General features: G+C 36.2%; 2 protein-coding genes across 3 annotated transcripts; both read left to right on the plus strand.

Moving 5' to 3' along the window:
* On the plus strand, window positions 6948-15739 carry LOC109832652 (apoptotic chromatin condensation inducer in the nucleus). 2 transcript variants are annotated; one of them, XM_020400044.1, is made up of 6 exons: window positions 6948-7052; window positions 7158-7337; window positions 8246-9779; window positions 13978-14172; window positions 14268-14419; window positions 14953-15739. In XM_020400044.1, the coding sequence occupies exons 3-6, from the start codon at window positions 8297-8299 to the stop codon at window positions 15373-15375; spliced, it is 2253 nt and encodes a 750-aa protein (XP_020255633.1). In that variant the 5' UTR covers window positions 6948-7052; window positions 7158-7337; window positions 8246-8296; the 3' UTR covers window positions 15376-15739. The 2 variants fall into 2 exon arrangements, with proteins under 2 accessions (XP_020255633.1, XP_020255632.1); XM_020400043.1 differs by having other exon boundaries at window positions 6948-7337.
* Window positions 18397-20685, plus strand: LOC109832498. The gene has a single exon (XM_020399851.1). It carries the CDS (start codon window positions 18397-18399, stop codon window positions 20683-20685), a length of 2289 nt encoding a protein of 762 aa, XP_020255440.1.

The raw sequence follows: 21181 nt of genomic DNA on the forward strand, positions 1-21181 counted from the left end.
CAGCCCCTTGAGCCACCCCCTCGTCCTCCTCCCCCTCTCTCGAGCTCTCCCCGTTATCCTCCCCTCCTCCGACGAAGACCAGCGAGCTCCGCCTCCCCTAAGCGCTCCGTCGAGCTGCCACCAGCGCCGCCCAGCCAGCAACCACCCCGCTGCTCGTCTACAGTACCGCGCCAGCCCGACAGCAGCCTTCCACGTCCAGAAACTCCGCCCCGTCAGCCTCAGACCCGCCGTCGAAGTCGAATCGTTCGACAAAAACCCCGAGGCAAGATCCCCATTCTTGCTCAGTACAATTTCAAATTTATCATAAAACAATTATGCATAATATCTCGTCCCTCGAACAACTATCCGTTACAATTATAGAACTGTCATAAACATATTGGACTGTGAACGATAACGTGTGACCGTTACAATTATAGAACTGTCATAAACCTATTGGACTGTGGACAATAACGTATGACCATTCACATTGAAATACATATACTGTGATGACTGGTACGGATTTATGTGACGAACGATACTAAAATAATATTTTGATAATAGATACTGTAAAGATAAAATAAGATAAAATTATTTTAGATTAATTTATGATTTTAAAGGATTTATTTGACAAAATAATCATTTTAAAATAATTATAATAAATTATGTTGGTGAAAAATCATTTTTAGAGTAATTATAATAAATTAATAGAATTTATTTGACAAAAGAATTATTTTAAAATAATTTTAAAGGAATTTATTTTAGAATAATTATCAATTTAGAATAATTTCGGTAATTTAAGAAAGTTTTATAAAAGGAATTATTTTGGGACATTTATAAATATTTTTAAAGGATTTATTTTAGAAAAATGATTATTATGGATTTTTCATGATTTATGTTCTTAATTTTAATTATGTGATATGATATGATCTTGTTGTATATGATTAGTTGCATTTATTACTCTTTGTTATGCTTGAGAACCGTTAGAAATTCATGACTAGTGTGGCTTGGTGTGTTCTGATTAAGACTTAGAAACCTATGTATATGTTAGCTTAGAAAAACAAGAGAGTTGGGATGGGGAAGTTAATGTTCATGTGATCGGATAAGACTGTTGATGTATCTTCCAGGCTCGATCCCGTGGTTGGTGTCGCCACCGGGGTTGGTTTGTAGGGCTAAAGTGAAGTGTGTACATCACTTTAGTCAGTGAAATCGTTTCGTCACTCGGGTTCTTTTTGAAGTTCGAACCAGGCAGAAAACGGTTTACGTGTAGTCCTCTAGGCCGCATGTGTAGCGGGATTGGATGCACGTAGGGGATTTGTGAACAGTTAATTATCCGGTGATATGATCGTTGGCTCTGTGTGAGATGTGACCAGTGACCTGTTATAGAATGACTTGTTACCAGTGGATCGGTATCGCCACTGTGGTTGGTTTGTTGAGTCAAGGTGAATCGGTATCATCATTTTGGTTAGGATTTATGGATTCTTGTGAGATGTAGGCCAGTTGTGTTTTTTTCATACATAGATCAAGATTAATATTTAATTATCTATAATTTGAGACATATGGTATATACATGAGGGTTTCCTCGTTTGGATTATTTCGCTCGACGTACTACGTCTCTTGTTGTAGATTTTTAAGTATTAATTTCATCTAGTGTATAACTCTGTACTTGGATGATTATTCTGATCACTAGCTGCATGATCGACTTGTTACTTGGTTGATTCCCTTGGATTTATTATGATTATTCTATTCGAGTAGTAAATTATATTTAGATTATTAGTATTTAAGTTGCATGTTTCCATTGTTATTACCATCATTTGCATTGGTCGCACGACCGTTCTATTCTTCCTTTTGGGATCTTGCCGTGTGCCCTGCACCCTGACGTACACCTGTTTTCTCTGGTGTACGTCAGACTTAGAAGAAGAACAGGTTCAGCTTGGAGATGCGCCAGAGCCGAGTATTCTCAGCAGGAGTATCTTGTAGACGAAGCAGAAGAAGAGTTGAAACTCAGTTATTCCTTTCAGTTTATTTTCGTAGCATTTCCTTTTCCGCCTGATCATTGTATTTTATATTCTCCAGTATTTCATTCAGATAGTTTGTATAAGGGCATGTTTGGCCTGAATATTATGTCTGGATGATCATTTCAGTTGTGATATGTATCTTTTGGTTCTGAGTTGTTTATTATATTCTCATTACTGTGATCGGGGACATGTGCCTTCGTTTGTATTTCTTGACGCTTAGCGTATTAGATTGAGAAGACGGGGTCTAGCACTTATCTCTTCTCAGTTTAATACGTCGCGGGCTTGCTCGCGTCCCGATTCCCTGGTATTATGGGAAGCGGGGCGTGACAAATTTTTATGTTGATAGTTGAATTGACAGAAGATAAATATAATCTAAAGCCAATTAAAATTTTTATTTTATTTGGATCGGCATGAAACCGATCTTGACATGAGGAAATATAGTGTTATGAAAGTGAAAACAGTTGAAAAAAATAACATTATAAAAGGAAGATGAATAATAAATCCAACGAGCCAAGATGATTGATTTAAAGTGAGCTAAAATGATAAAAAATAGTTAATGAAAAAATCATAAACTTAAGATTAATGCTAACTCTAGTACATTTTTATATGATAAAAACATCCACATATACGAAAGCACTAAAAATAGTTTATGAAAATCCATTCTAAAGATTCCTAATTTTTACTAAAAAAATAAAACTATTCTATAACAATTCACAAAACATTATCTTTTGTTGCTTCTATTTTATTTTTAATTGATTCAAGATCAATCCTTCTTTATCTTTATTTTTTCATGGGCAATTCGTCTTCATCGCCTACATCGATTGTGATATGAGACTGGAGCATGTTATATATCTTTTTTTGGACTCATTCATCTCTTCTCGTCTAAATTCACAAAGAAGTTGAATATATTTCTTATATTCGACACAAAGTTCTGATAATACGGACTTTGATTTTTTCTAATTTTAATAAGAATAAATGCTAATTTCATATATATGAATTTTTTTGTGATTTTAATTTATTACTTAAATAAGGTTAGGAGCTACATCTATTTTCTCTGCAATGAATTCTTCTATTGTGCATCCAATAAGAATTTTTGTTGTGTCATAATGACACATTTGCTTTGTATGTGTCATTTTCCATGAGAAAATAAACTAAATATATTAAATTTTTATTGTCAATTTGCTTTAGATTATAATATTAATATTTAATTTTGATATATTTATTTAATGAAGAAGGGATATCACTTAATCTTGGTACTACATCAGCGATTTTACAACATTTATCATCTAGACACTTATTATTAACATCTCTATCCACTTGTTGCAGTCTTTGCAAACATAGAACCACTGCTCAATTCTATTATAAATGGTAGTTATCGTTGCCTTAAAGGTGCGATAGTGTGTCTGTATATTGGTAACTTATTCTTAGGTTTAATTGTATGAGTTTTAGAGTAGGTTTTTTAAGATCATACCTCTTTCGAATTTTATAATGGTTGTATATATTAGTAATTTGAATTTCTTATGCATTTATAAAGAGCTTTAATAAAGATGCTTTTGTCTTGGCAGCTTACTCTAAAAGATCGCTGCATATTAGCTTTAAAATATAATATTTTTTTTCTTTACGGTGTTATATGGATGTTTGCTTAGTTTACTTACTATTCTTTTATTTTTTCAGTAAATTGTATCTTTGGATTGATATATATTATTTACACAATTTATAATGATATGCATATCTCTTCTATAGATTTGAAACAGATATAAGGTGAATTTTATATTTAGTGGCATTTAATAAGAATTTTAATAATGAAATACACTACCTTTATATTTAGAGATCTTGAATTCTAATAGTGCTATTACATCATTATCTTTGATCGTGTCTTTAAGAATTGATCATTCGTTAGTGGTCATACCTCTAAATAAAGTCACACGTGGTCGTGATACTATATCAGAAAAAGAAAAAAGGTCAATTTTATATTTTTTTGCTTAGGTAGAGTCATGACATAGTAATTTTTCTTTTATCTTCCATGAAGAATGTTTCTTTAATTGGAACAAAGTTGTGTAATATATTCTTCAAGGGGTATTCTGTCGGTGTTTCTTTGATAAATATAACTTATGTTAGTGTTAATTGAAGTGATCTATGGACGTTTTAAATTCCATTTGAAATGAAAACTACTTGATTCTTTTGAATGATGTCTCTAAATTTTCTAATAGTTCTCCATACATAAATCTTTATAATTTTTTACCCTATAACATATTATTACCATTAGAGATCAATATTTATAAATTATAATCAATTAATATTAAGCTATTATATTATAATATTTTATTAGTTTATTGTGATTTAGTCTTCTATCAATTAATGATACTTATGTATTTTTGCTGCTCTTAACATATTGGTAAAATTATATGCATGTACTTTAATTTATATAACATTAATTTTTAATCTATTATATATTTTTTAAAATTTTTATTCTTTAACTTGATATTTTAATTTGTTATTATTACTATTTATTTTACCAGTATCAACTTGACTATTTTCAGATTCTGAAAAGGAATAGTAAACTTAAAATTATAAGTTATATTTATATATCTTAATGAAAGAATATCACACAATTACTCTTTTCTTTGCCAAGTTCTAAATTTTCAGCTTTTAATTTCTATAATTTTAAACTTTTGAGAGTATTTTGTCTAATTTTTAAAACTTTTTTCTTTTTCTGGTAATACTTCATGTAATAAACTGATACTATATTTTATTAATCTTATTTAAATTGTTGAGCTATAGATAGTTCATGTGGTATTAAGATAGAATATGAGTATGATTAAGATAGATTATAATTTAAATTAAATATTTAAAATAGTACAGGGTAATTTTGATTATGAAAAGCTTTTCTCGAACTCGTTCTTTTAAAGGTAGTATGTTTTTTTATTTTGCTTATTTTTTTTAAAAATAATTTTGAGAATGTCTTTTGTCTCTTTAATATGTTTGGTGGATTTTGTAAATATTCCATTCACATTATGTATATTTTTAGGTCTATGTTATTCCCGGGTTCGACATTTGAGGTAGACATTATTTGTCTCATTAATTTATCTGGTTTTTGCATACATGCCCTTTATTTTGTAGACATTTATAAATTTGGCATTAAATAATTTTATTTCGTGTTACATTTCAATTTTAAATTGTATCCTTATCTTTACTATGTATATCCAATAAGAATTCAATAATTTATCAACTTACTCTTAATTAATGGAATAATATTTAAATTTCAAGGGTATTTTTATCTATCGAAAGATTTTTCCGAACTCGTGCTTTTAATGGGAGTATGATATATATATATATATATATATAGACACACACATAAGAATCGTCGTCTGTATGGATAGTACTTACGGTCAATCTGGAGATATGATCTCTTCTTTTTTTTTTGAAAGATAAAAAGGAGCTTTTGCATTACAAATCAAATCGTGAGGTAATTAATTAAAAAGCCTTTGCACAATAGTCATTGCTGTCTTCTTCCTTGTCGTCGGAGACATCTCCATCTTCTTGTTCCAATCGCATTATCATCCAAATTAACTCAATTCTATATATAAACCAATTAATAGCCTGATAACCTAAGCAAAGATTTTATTTGAGAGTTTGATCGTTAAAACCCTAACATCGTTGGATAGAGTACGGATCCTACAAATTAGTCTGCCTTTATTGAACTCAGTTATCAAACCTAAGCAATCCTAATTCATAATCTTACAATAAGAAAAAAAAAACTATGTATAAATGAATTGTCCAAGGGTAAGTGTCACAAAACACCTTTAGGTTTGGGCATTTTTCAGATAACTCGTTAACTTTCAAAATATCACAAATCCCGTTAAAGATTGTCAGAAAGCCCCCTATCTAATGGTGTTAGTGTTACTTTCTAAATTTCGTTCTTAGTTAAGGTGGGCTTCTTTATGCCCCCCTTAAGTGTGGTCATTCCTGAGATAACCCTCTTAGCTTTCAAAATTATGATATAAAATTCCCTTCTAAGCACTCTTAAGAAACCCCCAAATTAACACTACTAATGTGGTTTGCTAAAAAGAACTAAAAGTTGAAGAGGGTTTTCTAAAAATACCGAAACATGTAGGGGTTTGTGTTGAAAGTTAAAGGGCTGCATGAGAAACACCTAAAGTTAGGGGGTTTCGCGAAATTACCACTTTCTTTTTTTTTCACAATGGAAAATGCAAGACTTTCAATACTTTAAACAACTTACCTCATTGCGGATAAATTCCAACACAACATGGCAGAACTTCTTCAATCCGTATAGAAGGTTTTTTTGGGCATAACCCGTTTATCCTTTGCATGAGTTTTTTTGGGCATCTTAAGAAAGTTAAACATCTAAATCCAAACACCAGCACCCCCCCCACAAAAAAAAAAAAAAAAAAAAAAAAAAACAAAAAAAAAAAAAAAAAAAAGAAGAAGAAGAAGAAGAAGAAGAAGAAAACGACCAACCTAAAAAAGAACACTGAACAAAAAAAACTTTGAATTTTTTTTAAAAAAATATCTAAAACAATACATGTTAGTATTGTAGCTTTTGTAGCGATGAACCGTAAAACTTACTACAAAAATTAACATTTTTTATGGAAGGGATATAGACAAGGTAGTACAATATTAGTAATATTATCTTTTATAATCGCAGTGGCTGGTTCGAATAGGGATGGGTGTGGGCCGAGCCTGCTTCTCTGATCCCGGATTTAGGACTAGACCAAGTCCCGCCCATAGCCCATGGGCCGTGGGTCAAACAATATGCACGGGGTGCATTTAAGGAAAAGAATAATCCGGATCCGACTCCAATCATTATCGGGTAGCCTTACTATTCGTGTTGATACTCAAGTAGATCTCTCCGATCCGACCCGACCCGACCCGACCCGACTAGGACCCGCTGTATTTATACGCAATCTCGACTCTCGAATCTTCGATAACACCCAATCTCTCTCTTCCCGAAATAGAGAGAGCCCAAAATCGCAGCGAGCTCGATATAGAGAGAGGAAAACCCTAGAAATAGGCGACTTTGAACCCCCCTTAATTTCTGTAAAAAAAAAATCTCTCCTTTTCTTCTCCTTCCATCTTCGATCTTCTTCTGTTCTTTTCTTCTTATTTTTGCTCTTTTTTCTATAATTTTCTGGTTTATTTCAGGGCGAATAGCGATGGATTCGGTGCATTGCGGAGGGACGAACCGATTCTTCTGAGAATTTGTTATTTGATTGGAATTTCCGTTCTAATTCCTGCTTTTTTTCTGTGCTTGTTCTGAAACTAGGGTTAGGGCTTTTGCTCCGGCCTCAATCCTCCCAGCGTGGGCTTCAAGTGCGGTTCGCGGTTAGTCTTTTTTGGGGTTTCTTGAAAAGTTATTAAATATATTGAAGGTTTTTTATTTTGATCCGATCGTTAAAATGTTTATACGATCGTTTAGGGTTTGAAAGTAGGCATTTAGGGTTTTATTCTTTTGTTGGCACATTAGGGTTTTATGACATTATTGTGTTATTTGTTCGTTTTGCACCTTTAGGAGATGACCCAGATTGCTTGAGGAGCCTGTTGAATAAATGCTGCGATTTCCCCCTTTATTTATGTGCGATTTTCGCTGTTAATTAATTTAATTTAATTTTTCTATGTGTTGTGAAGTTAATGTAGAATTTTTAATCCTTATCTGTTTAATATGAAGGTTAGTGTAGAGTTATCTGTGTTGACTTAAAACCCTATAAAAATGATAGGAATTGTACAAATTGTTGGTACTTTTATCTAAATGATTCAATGAGCTGTGGAGTTCCTTGTACTGCCTTTTTTATCTTCAAGTGCCAGACTATGGTTGAAATGAGCTTTAGGTTTTGACAGTAACAGAATTAGACCCTTTTGTGGGGTTTTAGATGCAAGGAGTTGAAATATATACAATTTAATGAAGTTTGGTTTCACAAAAATCCAATTTAATGTCATAGGATTTATCCTTGGTCGTTTTGATATATTCCAACAAAGTTGCAATCATGTTGTTGGGAACTTACTTTTGGCAGTGCACAGTTTTCTCTTGTTTATAGGCCTTTAGAAATACCAAATGTTCATTTAATAATTTTGATTTTCACGTAAATAAGGCACATGATTTGTTTTTTATTATGTTTATGGTATTTTGATGTAATAAATTATATACTTGCATACATGAACACGCGCAAACATATTCATTCATTTTTAACTTTTATTGCTTGGACTGACTAATTCCTTTAAACTTATATTTTTAGGGTTGTGAGACTTGTGACTATAAACCTTGGCTTGTGAAACACACTAAAAGGATGTCCAGTCCATATTCAGTTCTCAACAACCGTCCTGTTGATCAATGGAAGGTCACTGAGTTAAGAGAAGAGCTTCGAAGGCGGAGGTTGAAAACAAATGGTCTAAAGGAGGAGCTGGTGAAGCGGTTGGATGGAGCTCTTCGCCTTGAGATGGAAGAAGCTGAGAAAGAAGAGTTGGGTAATGAATCAATTCCTGATAATGATCTTGTACACGAAGTTGATAAAGAGGAACTAGAAAAGCCTGCACTAGCAGAGAGTATTGCTGAACCTATTGAAGACAAAGTTGACAAAGAAAAAGCGGCACCACCACCGGCAGAAAGTAATGCTGAACTGGTGGAAGATAAAGCTGAACCCATGGAAGGTAATGCTGAACGCGTGGAAGATAAAGCTGAGCCGATGGAAGATAAAGCTGAACCCGTGGAAGGTAAAGTTGACAAAGAAGAAGCTGCATCGCCACCGGCAGGAAGTAATGCTGAACTGGTGGAAGATAAAGCTGAACCCATGGAAGGTAATGCTGAACGCGTGGAAGATAAAGCTGAACCGATGGAAGATAAAGCTGAACCCGTGGAAGGTAAAGTTGAGGAAGAAAGATTGGCAGGTCCAGAGTTTAGTGCTAAACCAATCACAGATAAGAACGATCAAGCTGTCAATGATAGTGCCATGACTGAAAATATTGACCGCACTGGGGATGTTGGTGAAGACATTAAGGAGCATGACCAGAAAGAAGTGGGCCATAGCACTTTGGATGCAGTACTCGAGCACACCACAGATAATACTCTTCCCAAGGAAAACGTAAGGACTGACAGTCAGACTGGTGTTGGCCAGTTAGAGTCAATTGACCAAGACGTGAAGAACAAGGACTCAAAGCCTGCTGCAGAGGATGTCAAGCTCACCGTTTCGGAGCCAACCAATCAGGTATCTGAGGTCAGCCCAGATTTAGGGTTTCAAGTAAGGTCTAAGTCAATTTCTACTGATTCTGTGTCAATTAATGAAAAGAATGAACTAAAGGATAATTTGAATACTAACAATGTCAATTTAGAACTGGAAGTTGTTAAGCCGGAGATGGTGCAACCATCATCCAGCGATGTCCCCAATATTAGTGGCGATTCTCACCCATTAGAAGATGACAAAGTGATGGTAGACAACCAGGCCTCTTTGGAAGAGGCTGGTGATCTTACATGTGCTACAGATATGGAACTTTGCAAGAAAATGGAGGGTGTAGATGGGGAGTCACCTGAAAAGTTGAATTTAGATAGAAGCTCAGGTGATGAGTCAATGGAAGAAGATGTACTGGAAAGTAAGCAAATTGAATCCAAGAATAATTCTGAAGAGGGGGAAAAGAAGGAAGACATCAAAGAGGATATGTCACAGGTAGCACAAGCTATTGATGCCGTGGCGGGTGGGTTTTCTCACGAGGAAAAGTTCAGGGTTTCTGAGGAAGAAATTAAACCCACAGCTGGAACAGAGAAAAGAAAAGCTGAAGGTATTGGTTCATTATGCAATATTATGTTCTTCATCTGACCAAATTTGAACTGCTTTCACGTAATTTCTGTATAATTGCAATTGATAGTTGCCAACATCTAAATAAGGAATGTTGCCTAGTTCAGCATAGAATGCAGTGATTTCCACACATTTTACTCTTGTTTTCTTTTCTTTTCCCCCCATTTATTCATTTCAACATGGTAAACTTTTGCTTACCCTTCTATCTACTGCAAGTTCCAGTTTTTATGTCTTCTTACTGGTGTAGAGACATTGGTAATTTGAACTTTTGAGCAATTTGCTTTTAATTTTTCATTCATTTTCCTCACTGATGCTCAGAGACATTATCTCTCAAGGTTAAGATTCACTGGTGCTTTGTTTTATATGGCATAAATAAATGCTTATTTAGTTAAATAAATCCTTCAGCAGTGGGCATGTCTTTTTCTCTCTGTTGTCTTTGATTATGTAACAGTCCTTGCTATTCCCCTTTTTAAAGAAATTCACTTATATAACTGATCAAATATTGTGACCTCTAAAGGTCTTGTGTCTAAGAGGCAGCAACAAAAAAGCATTTATCCCAGGTTTTTGGCTTGATGACATTGAATTTTCCTCTATCGTTCAGTTCCATTGAATCTTCTCAGGTTTAACTTGAGTATATCTAATATCATATTCTTCTTCATGTGTTGTTTTCTTGGGCCTGTATTACTTCTCATTGCTCTGTTATTTATAGTACCTTCTCTTCTGATTGGCACACTTATTGGGGGTGTCAGAACCATTTGAGGGATTCTTCATCAGTTTATCCTTACTAGGAGCAACCAATGATAAACTGCTTATACTGTGGTTTTGGCTTGCAGACGTTGAATTCTTTTCTTCCATCGAGGGTCATATCACAATTAAGTTGATCAAATCCAATATCATATCCTTCTTAATTGACTCCATCCAGGTTCACTTAGGGCCTTCCATTACTCATTGCACTGTTGACTGTTTTACTTTCACCTCTAATACACACATGTTGGCGACAAAACAATGAGAGTGATTTTTTGGCGTTATTTCCTCTCGAAGAATGGTGTGCTTCTTCCCATAGTATTTCTTACTTTTGCATAATCCTAGTATCCACTTTAGCATTCTCATATTGTTTAGACATTTTTTCTTTATCTTCTGATTCATAAAGTTTGAAAATTGCACCATCTTTGTGGGCATATAATCGATACTAGCGGAAACAATTGATTATTGACACCTTCGTATTTTTGAAGTAGCATGCTAGTTTCACATTCTTACCTCTTTTAGTTGTATTCTTGTCTAATCCTTAATTCATTTTATTTTGGATTAATCACAAGATACCTTGAGATATGGTGTAATTACACCGGTGATCCCGGAGTTTGGGTATCAACAAGGGTAACCCTAAGGTTACTAATTGTATTTACACAGGTAACCTGGGGAGTTGCTTGTTGTTCGGGCTCCAGGATCACACTAGTGATTGCAATTACAAACCCAGGATCACCCATGTGGATACACGGACTCAGGGTCACCATGTAGTTACACCTTGGTACTGAAATGTAATTGATCCTTTTTTAATTGATCCCTAAGTCGCCATATGCACTTGTCAGATGCATGCTATTTAGCATATGCATGTGCCTAAGAGGTTTTACTTTCTGCCTTATTTATCTTGTTTCATTGTTTTTCCTCATCATTTGAAGGGTGGGTGAAAAATGGGGCTTCCCGGTGAGATTTTCCCTACTGGAATGACTAGAGGACCTGTCATAGCTTTAACCTTATTCCTTAGTCTCATTTGAGATCATTCTTCTTCATGGGAAACCATGTTTGCTGAGAATTATCTCCCCTAGTAGGCTAGTTCTCACTTACATGCTTTTCCAATTTTTAACCCCTCAAGATCCCAATTATTAAAAAATTTCTTGCTACATTCTGGACTGTTTAAGAAACACGTGAAGCATATATTTGTTGTGTTTTTCACATGAAAAAGTCTTATTTTCTATTGTGACTCTGAAGAAGTTAGCTGATGAGAATGGAACTAGTTCCTTATGCCATGGTGATGGTCAGTCGGTGAGAGCTTTTAAAAGCTATTTTTACTAAGCATCTAACTTCCTTGCACTCATAAGCTCTACAAGGGCACTAGTCTCAGTTAAGACTCTTTTAATATTTTCTACATCATGGTTTTGTCATGGTCTTATTCATCATTTCACCTTTAGCGCTTTATTCATTATTATATGCTGATGGTTGTAAGAATTACTTTCAATAGTGCAAGAGAATACTTCTTCTTATTCATCATTTCACCTTTAGCACTTTATTCATTATTATATGCTGATGATTGTAAGAATTACTTTCAATAGCGCAAGAGAATACTTCTTTGTCATCTGCGTCTTAAATTCATTATGCAACATGCATATTCTTGTTTGAAGGAGCAAAGGAAAATATGTAGTTGCCTAGTAGTTGGATGGTACAGATTGTTAAGTTCTTTAACACGTAATAAGGATTGCTTTTCCATCTGCATCTTAAAATCATTATGCATATTCCTTTTTGAAGGAATATAGAAAATATGTCCGTCAACCAGTGGTTGGATGACACACTGTTAAGTTCATTATCTCGTAGCAAGGATTATAGTTATGTTACGGATTGCTAAAATTGCTCAATATGTTTAGGGTTGCCCAAGTTTGAGATTTGGGAGTAATACATGCGGCAGGAGAAATATAGATGGGTGCTAGTAGTGATTAAGTGGTTAATATGTTGATTGTTGTAATTGGGAAAATTTGTGAAAGCATTCATGGGCCTTGGTTAAATTTGAAGGTGAACGCACAGAGGGAAGTCTTGGGCTGTAGGATTTGTGTATGATGTGTGCAGTACTCGTCAAGAATGTCTGCGTTTTGTATCTGCAAGGAATTAGGAGCACCAAAGCTACTCCTTTAGGCCTTTTTCTGCTTAAAGAGCACAGTTATCATAGTTACGCATTTTCGGTGGAAATAAGATAGTAATATCGTACCTCAGCAACGTCAGACTAATACAACCTTTTGATGTGGAATTAGAACTACGCATTTCTACCAAATTAGGGTTGTAGTTGCATGGATATTTCTATAAATACCCATAGAACAATCAACCTCCTAAATCATTACTTTTTACTGTTGAGCAAGTGTATACTGGAGCTAGTCTTAACCCCCGCCTAGCCTCCATTGCCAAACTCACCCTTGTTGTGTGTGCAAAAACTCATCCTATTAGCTCAGCACATTTCCTATTGAAATTAATGGATAAAAGTATTTGGATGTTTCACTGTACCCTTGGTTATTGGTAGTGTATGTCTAATGTGTTTCATGTGCATTGCAGGGTTGCATACCATCATCTAGAAATGATCTTTACATTTGATTAGAATAAGAAAAATATTGGTGTTTGCGACTCATGCCTGTTGTGAAACATGTAGAGACCTTTTAGCTTTAAGGCATGCGCCTGGCGTTGACGAGGTTGTCCTTTACTTACATCTTTCAAGTATTGCAAAAGATCTCTGTAAAAATGCCTGTTGGCTGCAGCAAGATAAATAAGAATTGCTTAAAAAGCTTCAGTGTATACTCTTCTTGCTGGCAAAGCTTGAACTTGAACGGCGAATTCTGTTTAAAGAATACTATTCAAATCACTATCTTTGCTGCTAGTTCACCTTTATGTCAGTGAACATTTATAAGTGTTATTTTTCCAGCATAAACTTGTTAGAGGTGTACAACGTTTGAATGAACACAATGTCAGAAGTGTGTCACTGAAAAGAAGTATTTTGTTCATAGTTGGTGAGTTTCTGATTGAACCTCCATAGAATTATTGATGGATTTTTCTTAGTTAGAAGTATGATGAAGTGAATTTTTTGAATTGGAGCTAACTAATAAATATGGCATTGAAATTCTAATAATTTAAATGAAAAGTTCACTACTATCATGATGATCATAAAATAAGAGTATTTTAAAATATTTGATATTTTTTTAAAACTGATAATTAATCTGGTGTTTCTTCAAAGTATTTTTTAGGGAGTCATTTCAGTTTCATTACATCGTTTCATTTAAAATGCAATCTATTTTTATGATAAATTCTATTTCTGACACTGGTAGCCATAGGTGAGTGTAAAAATATATACTCTTTTGTTCTTTATACTACTAAATTCAGGCTGAATTAGTGAAACTACTTAACTGTATGGTGTTTTGATATGCGCACAGCCCAAGAAGCAGTTAGTACAAATAATGAGCCAAAGCGGCAACGTCGCTGGACTTCAGATACTGCTAAGGCTCCTGAACTGCAAACATCTTATGTAACTACCAGTACACCAAAAGATGTTTTTCAGCCAGCACTTAGAAAATCATTCTCAAGATCCGACTCCTCACTCAGTGCTGATATGCCAAAGGAGCGAATTGGTAATCTGCGGAGATTTAAGATTTCTGTTTCTTTCTCATTTTTATTTTTTCATCTTTAAATAACACTATGGGCCTTTTGTATATTGATGCTGCAGTTCCACCATCTCAGAAGCCAGCTACCACGTCCTTGAGGATTGATCATTTCTTGCGTCCTTTTACTTTGAAAGCGGTGCAGGAGCTGCTGGCAAAAACAGGAACTGTTGTTGATTTCTGGATGGATCAGATCAAGACTCACTGCTACGTCACTGTATGATCTTTTCTTCGTCTGGATTAATAAACTGTGCTTGTATGTTCATGCTTTATGATACACATGATCTCTCATCTCCACGATAGTCAATATCTCAACCTATATCACAGAAACTCAGTGAATATGGAGACAAAACTCGTCAGCATTCCATTGTTTTCTGACTAGTTATTACTATTGAAGTTCAAGACCTTATGAGATGTCAAGTTGGGGATCAGTTTGATTTCAATGTGGCGCACACAGTTTACTAGATTTCAAGTCCTTTTAAAATTCTTTGGGAAATAGTCTAAATTGTATGCACTTAATTGAGAGCTTATAATATGAAAGTTTTGTTGAATGGTATTCAAAGTTCCATAACTCAACAAAATATTAGCAGTCCAACACCTTATATTTTTCTTCTTTATTGCATAGTAATTTTAACTTTATCTGCTTAAAGGGTTTGCATTCTTCTCATTATACAAATAATATGTATGCAGAATATGCTTTTAGTGAATATAATGGTTGCAAGACTTAATTTCCATTATGGTCTTATACAGTATTCCTCAGTGGATGAAGCCACGGCAACTAGAAATGCGTTGTACAATCTCCAGTGGCCAACCAACGGCGGTCGTCTGCTAGTGGCTGAGTTTGTTGAACCTCAAGAGGTAAAGACGCGACTTGAAGCCCCTCCACAAACTCCAGCTCCCATGAAACCTAGTCCTACAACTCCAACTGCTGCTCCCTTTCAACGCCAAGCTCAGGCTCCGGTACCTTCTCGCCCTAACAACCTCACACTCTCTAATCCTCCTCCAGCGAGGGAAAGACTTCCACCTCCCCCACCTCTACCAAAGAAGCCAGAGCCACCCATTATGACATTAGATGATCTCTTTAAGAAGACGAAAGCCACGCCAAGGATCTATTACTTGCCTTTGTCTGAGGAGCAGGTTGCCGCCAAGCTTCAGGCAGAACAAGGCAAGTGATGGGGAGCTGTTTTACTCTGGGAAGTAGGGTGCAGGTTATATGAAACTAGAAGAGTACTTCAGTTGTTTGTGGACTTTGTGTTGAGTTTTAGCTGCAGCAGTTGGCCAGACAAGTTTTTGCAGAGTGATGCAAGGCTTTTTACCTTAGGTTTCTATTTGAGGCGGTTATTATGTTTCAAATTTGATCGTCTTTAAGTACTCGGTTAGACGATAGTATTCTTATCTGAATGAAAGAGTCTGTTTTCTCCTAATTCGACTGTCGGTCTGATGTAATGTGTTGTTATGGTTCTATGTTGCTAAAAAAACCGTTGCAGTCTTTAGTCATTGGAATGGTTCAATAAACACTTGCCCTTCATGAGGTCAACCGGATCCTGCGGATACCGATTATTGTTATGGTTTTGCGTGTGATCTTTCTGGGCTGGTTCTCTAGCTCAGCGGCGCGAGTAGTCTTCTGTAGTTGCACGAGTTCGTTCCTGTTGTAGAAGCATAAGAAGGGTGCCCGTTTGGCAAAGGGTTAATGAAGAAGGGTTAAAGAAAAAGATTAATGTACTTAGCCCATTTGATAATCCGAAGGACTAAATTATTAACCCGTTAAATAAGTTTTATTTTAGCCCTTATGATCAGTTTTAGTGTTTGGGAATAACAATGATTTTGACTATTTTCTTTATAATTAGAAATGTTAACTCTTATTCCATCTAAATAGGAGTATTAGTAAACCCCTCATTTTGAGGGGTTAACTTAACCCTTCTATATTTTTTATGTTTAACAAATTATGGAGGGTTAACTCACTTTAACCCTTATATAGATTTGTTGCCTTCTATATTTTTTATGTTTAACAAATTATGGAGGGTTAACTCACTTTAACCCTTATATAGATTTGTTGTGTTTGGCAGGTTAAGAAGGGGTTATATAGATTTGTTGTGTTTGGCAGGTTAAGAAGGGGTTAAGTCTCCTTAACCCCTCACTTAACCATTGCCAAACAGTACCTTAGGGTTTATAGACAGGCAAGGCAAGGGTTTTGTATTATACATTTATTTAATTAGCCAATCGCTTCGGTACTCTAAAAATTAAAATTGATTTCTAGAGTATCGATGGCGTTATGGGAAATAAGTCCCATGAATATCCCGGAAAAATTCAAGTTATGAGAGTTCCGCTGTCGCAGTCGTATTCTAGAGTTTAACTTTGAGGGTTAAGAATAGAAGCTTTTATTGCTCACCATTTCCTTCAACCCCATGTCATCGCCATCTGATTACTCTTTGATCATTAGCAACTCTGCCCTCTAATTGCTCTTTTATTGCATATTTTGTTCTTGGTAGTGAGATGACACATCCCCTCCGCTCATTCAAATGGTTGCATATCCTCATGCACTCATCATATTTTATGCTTGGTAGTGATGCGACATATCCCCTCCACTCATTCAAATGGTTACGTATTTTATTACATATCTTGTGCTTGGTAGTGAGGTGACACATCTCCTCTACTCATTCAAATAGGGAACTACATTCACATGGGTTGAGGAGTGCATGAGGATATGCAACCATTTGAATGAGTGGAGGGGATGTGACACCGCACTACCAAACATAATTTTTTGTGCTTGGTTCCAATCTCCTCAATATAAAATAAGCAATATATATATATATATATATATATTATATATATATATATATATATATATATATATATATATATATATATATATATATAGAAGAGAGAGAAGAGAGAGAGAGAGAGAGATGGTATGCTTGGTAACCAAGCACAAAAAGTTATGCTTGAGTTAAGGTGTCACATCCCCTCCACTCATTCAAATTTGGGACTACATTCACATGGTGTAGGGAGTGGATAGGGATGTGACACATCACTACCAAACAACAAATATTTGGCTGTGGTACCAAGCATACCCATATTCTCATGGACAAATTTCAAAACCAACCGTTTTTGGATTTTATTTGTAAAAGCGACACTTTTGAAAATAATTACAAAAACCGACCTGTTTTCAGCCCAGCGCTGAAACAGGTCGGTTTTTGTAAAAAATTTCCGAAACATCACGGGAGTTCAACTCCGTGAAGTTTATGGGGAAATTAAACTTCACGGGAGTTGAACTCGCCGTGAAGCTTAATTTGTGCTTAAAACTCCACGGGAGTTGAACTCCTATGGAGTTACAGTCCAACATTCCCAGAGAGTCGATCTCTGGAATTTTGGACTGGCAACTTCACGGGAGTTGAACTCCCGTGAAGTTGCAGTCAAAAATTCCCAGAGAATCGACTCTCTGAGAATTTTCGACTATAACTCCACGGGAAGTTGCAACTGGCCGTGGAGTTTTGGCTCCCCTATAAAGCCGCGCTGGCACAGCAAACCCTATTCTTTCGTTCGAAACCCACTCCTTCGTTCCCGTTAGCCGCCGCCCCTGTGCCGTCGCCACCGCAGCTAGGATCCGCCGCCGTCCTAGCCTCCGACCGCCGACGCCGACCCAGCCTCGGACCGCCGCCGTCAGATCTCAGATCTGAGTCAAAAAATCCAAAAAAAAGGTAAATTCTTCCTAAAAAAACTATACTCTCTAATTTTTGTATACTCTCACTATTTGATTGTGATTATATGTAAAAATCTAGATTTTAAAATTTAATTTTGAGTTATTTTTGAATTTTGTGAAGAAATCTGAAAATTAGAAGGGAAATTATCAATAAATGTGAAATTTAGTGTGAAAATTATCAATAAATATAAAAATTATCAATAAATGTGAAAATTAGAGGGGAAATTATTAAATGGGAAATTATCAATAATTTTGTGAAATTTGTGAAGAATTAGTGTGGAAATTATCAATAATTTTGTGAAATTAGAGGGGAATTTATCAATAATTTCGAAAATTATTGTATTTAGATTTTAGAATTTAATTGTGAATTATTTACGAATTTTGTGAAGATGTAATATTGATATTGAATTTTTCACTCTTCAGAGGTAACGATGAATGATTGAATTGTAATTCTCTGTTCTTATGATGGGAAGATTAATTACCTTGAAAATAATATGCCCGTTTATGAAGGAGGCACGACGAGGCCGTTGTTCATAACAAAATCGTGTACTTTCGATGAGTTGGTTAATGAATTACACAAACTTACATTAACTAACTCACGTGAGTATCACCTCAGTGTGGTTTGCAATTATCCTGTTGTGGAGAACAGAACAAGTGGCATTCAAATATCAAGTGACTACGATATGAGTCTCATTCATGTCTTACACGACGAGAAGCGTTCGGTTGAGTTGTTCATTGAAAAACATCAGAGAGATTTGGGCAAATCGTTGAACTACGAAGGAATGTATTCCCGCATGTTGGAGGATCCTGAAGTTGATTCTGTAGGCTTTTTATCTCCTCAACAAGATGAATGTTGGACACAATCACAATACATGAGCGGTCCTTCGTTCGTGGGCACTTCGAATGCTTTCGATACTAACACGGGAATTCAAGAAGATAATGCAAGTGTTGAATCCGAGAATGATGATGAAGAGGAGGGATTAATTAATGGGGAAAACCAACACATCGATGGGGCTTATGTTAATAATGAGTATGTCGGCTTAGAGGATCCGCCGCCCGATGAACTTCAAGGAGATGAATGGATTGATAACTCCGCGATGGAAAGTGTTCCTATTGGCACTAATAGCGGTGTTGATACACAGGCCGAGGACTTCTCATTCATCAAGGGAGATCTTTACGAGAGTAAGGAGAAATTGATCCATGCTATTCGCACGTATTCCATTGCAAAAAATGTGAAGTTCAGGCCTACCAAAAATAATACTACAAGCTATAATGTGGTTTGTTTCTATCGCAAAGATGACGATGTCGAAGATAATAGTGGACACCACGACGGCAATGCGAGGTGTCCGTGGAAGCTTAATTCACGCTCGGGTTCAAGAGTAGGTGGGCAATTCAAAATCACGGCATACAATGGACTCCACACTTGTAGCAATCCTCGATTAGAGATGAATAACAAGAATGCGTCCTCTTCTTTTATATATCGATTGATTTTACCGCATCTGAGGGAGGATCTTGATCTAAGGCCGAAAGATATCCGTCTTTTAGTGCATAAAGCCACCAACTTGGATGTATCATATCACAAGTGTTGGAATGCTAGGAGGAAGGCGATGATAAAAATATTCGGGGATTGGGATAAATCGTATGAGATCTTACCTCATTATCTTGAAGCACTCAAAAGAGAAAATCCGGGGACTGTCTACGAAGTATCTTCGGACCCCGTTGATGGCGGAGAACGGCGGTTCACCGGTGTATTTTGGGCATTTGGGCCCTGTATTGAGGGGTTTCGTCATTGCCGTCCTCTTCTTAGCATTGATGGAACTCACTTATATGGTAAATACAAAGGCGTTTTGCTTGTTGCAACCGGAGTTGACGCGGATGGCGGGTTGTTTCCTTTAGCATTCGCAGTGGTTGATGTTGAAAATACAGAGAATTGGGCTTGGTTTTTTGCATGCATTAGATATCATATCCCTAGTGTGGGGACGCGGCCGATTACATTCATATCCGATAGGATGAAAGGAATTCCAAGAGCACTCCAACGACATTTCCCGCCACCACATGCACATCGCTATTGCTTGCGACATATTAGAGACAACTTCAAGAAGAAGTATGGAAACGCTCAGGTTCAAGACTTACTTTGGCAAGCCGGTTGTGCAACAGAAAAATATGTTTATGAACAAATACGAGAGAGGATCAAGTTCACTTCACGAGCCGCACATGATTGGATCGAAACTAGTTTGGGTCCAAACAATGTTGATAAGTGGGCTTTATGTGAGGATGGCGGTCGACGGTTCTGTATGATGACTACGAACGCGTCTGAGAGCTTCAATGGCGTGCTCAAGGGAGCACGCGGCATGCCAATACAGGCACTAGTTGCTAAAACTTTTTACAGGCTTAATAAATTCTTTGTTCGACGTCGAGAACTTGGTGAAAATATGCGCTCCCAGCTAACACCGAAGGTTGATGAAATGCTAGCGGCTCCGGTTGTACAAGCTCGGTCATTTCAGGTTGTACGATACAGTTTTAATGAATGGGAGGTGCTCGAGGGAATAACCCATAGAGAAAATCGCTCTTACAAAGTCAATATGTTGGTGGATCGCACTTGTACGTGCACTTGCAATGTACCGCAACTACAATTGATTCCTTGTTCACATGTTGTAGCAGCTTGCTCCGACCTACAGGGTGGTGCTCGCATTTCACATTATGAATTTGTCGACGCTTGGTATTCTGCATACAACTATCAACAAACCTATAAAGAGTGTTTTCGTCCACCATACGATAGTTGACATTGGACACAAGATGGGCCACGGATATTACCTCCACTGTATAAAAGATCGGCGGGGCGCCCTCATTCCGTGCGTATTAGAAATAGTATGGATGACGGACGTGAAGGAGCTAGGAGGAGAAATAAGTGCAGTAGATGTGATCAACCGGGTCACAACAAAAATAGGTGTCCAGTTAGTATTAGGCGTTGATTTGTATTATGTATCGTTTTGCACTATGTCATTCGTAGTTGTTATCTTTGAAGCGTATGATACTCGTTATTTGTAATATGTTCTGTATGCAACTCCGTTCATTTCACCCATGCATTTGTATTATGTAGCGTTTTGCACTATGTCCGAACCAATTTGTAATATGCTATGTATGATACTGTGTTCATTGCACTTTGTATATATGCTCATATTTTAATCACAGGTCTATTCATTATGGATCCGGGACCGGAGAATCCCGACGTTTTGTACCTTCAGGCGAGTCATTGTTCAGACCATATTGGTTCGGGAG

This window comes from Asparagus officinalis, chromosome 3 (genome assembly GCF_001876935.1).
Source record: "Asparagus officinalis chromosome 3, Aspof.V1, whole genome shotgun sequence".
Taxonomy (NCBI): Eukaryota; Viridiplantae; Streptophyta; class Magnoliopsida; order Asparagales; family Asparagaceae; genus Asparagus; species Asparagus officinalis.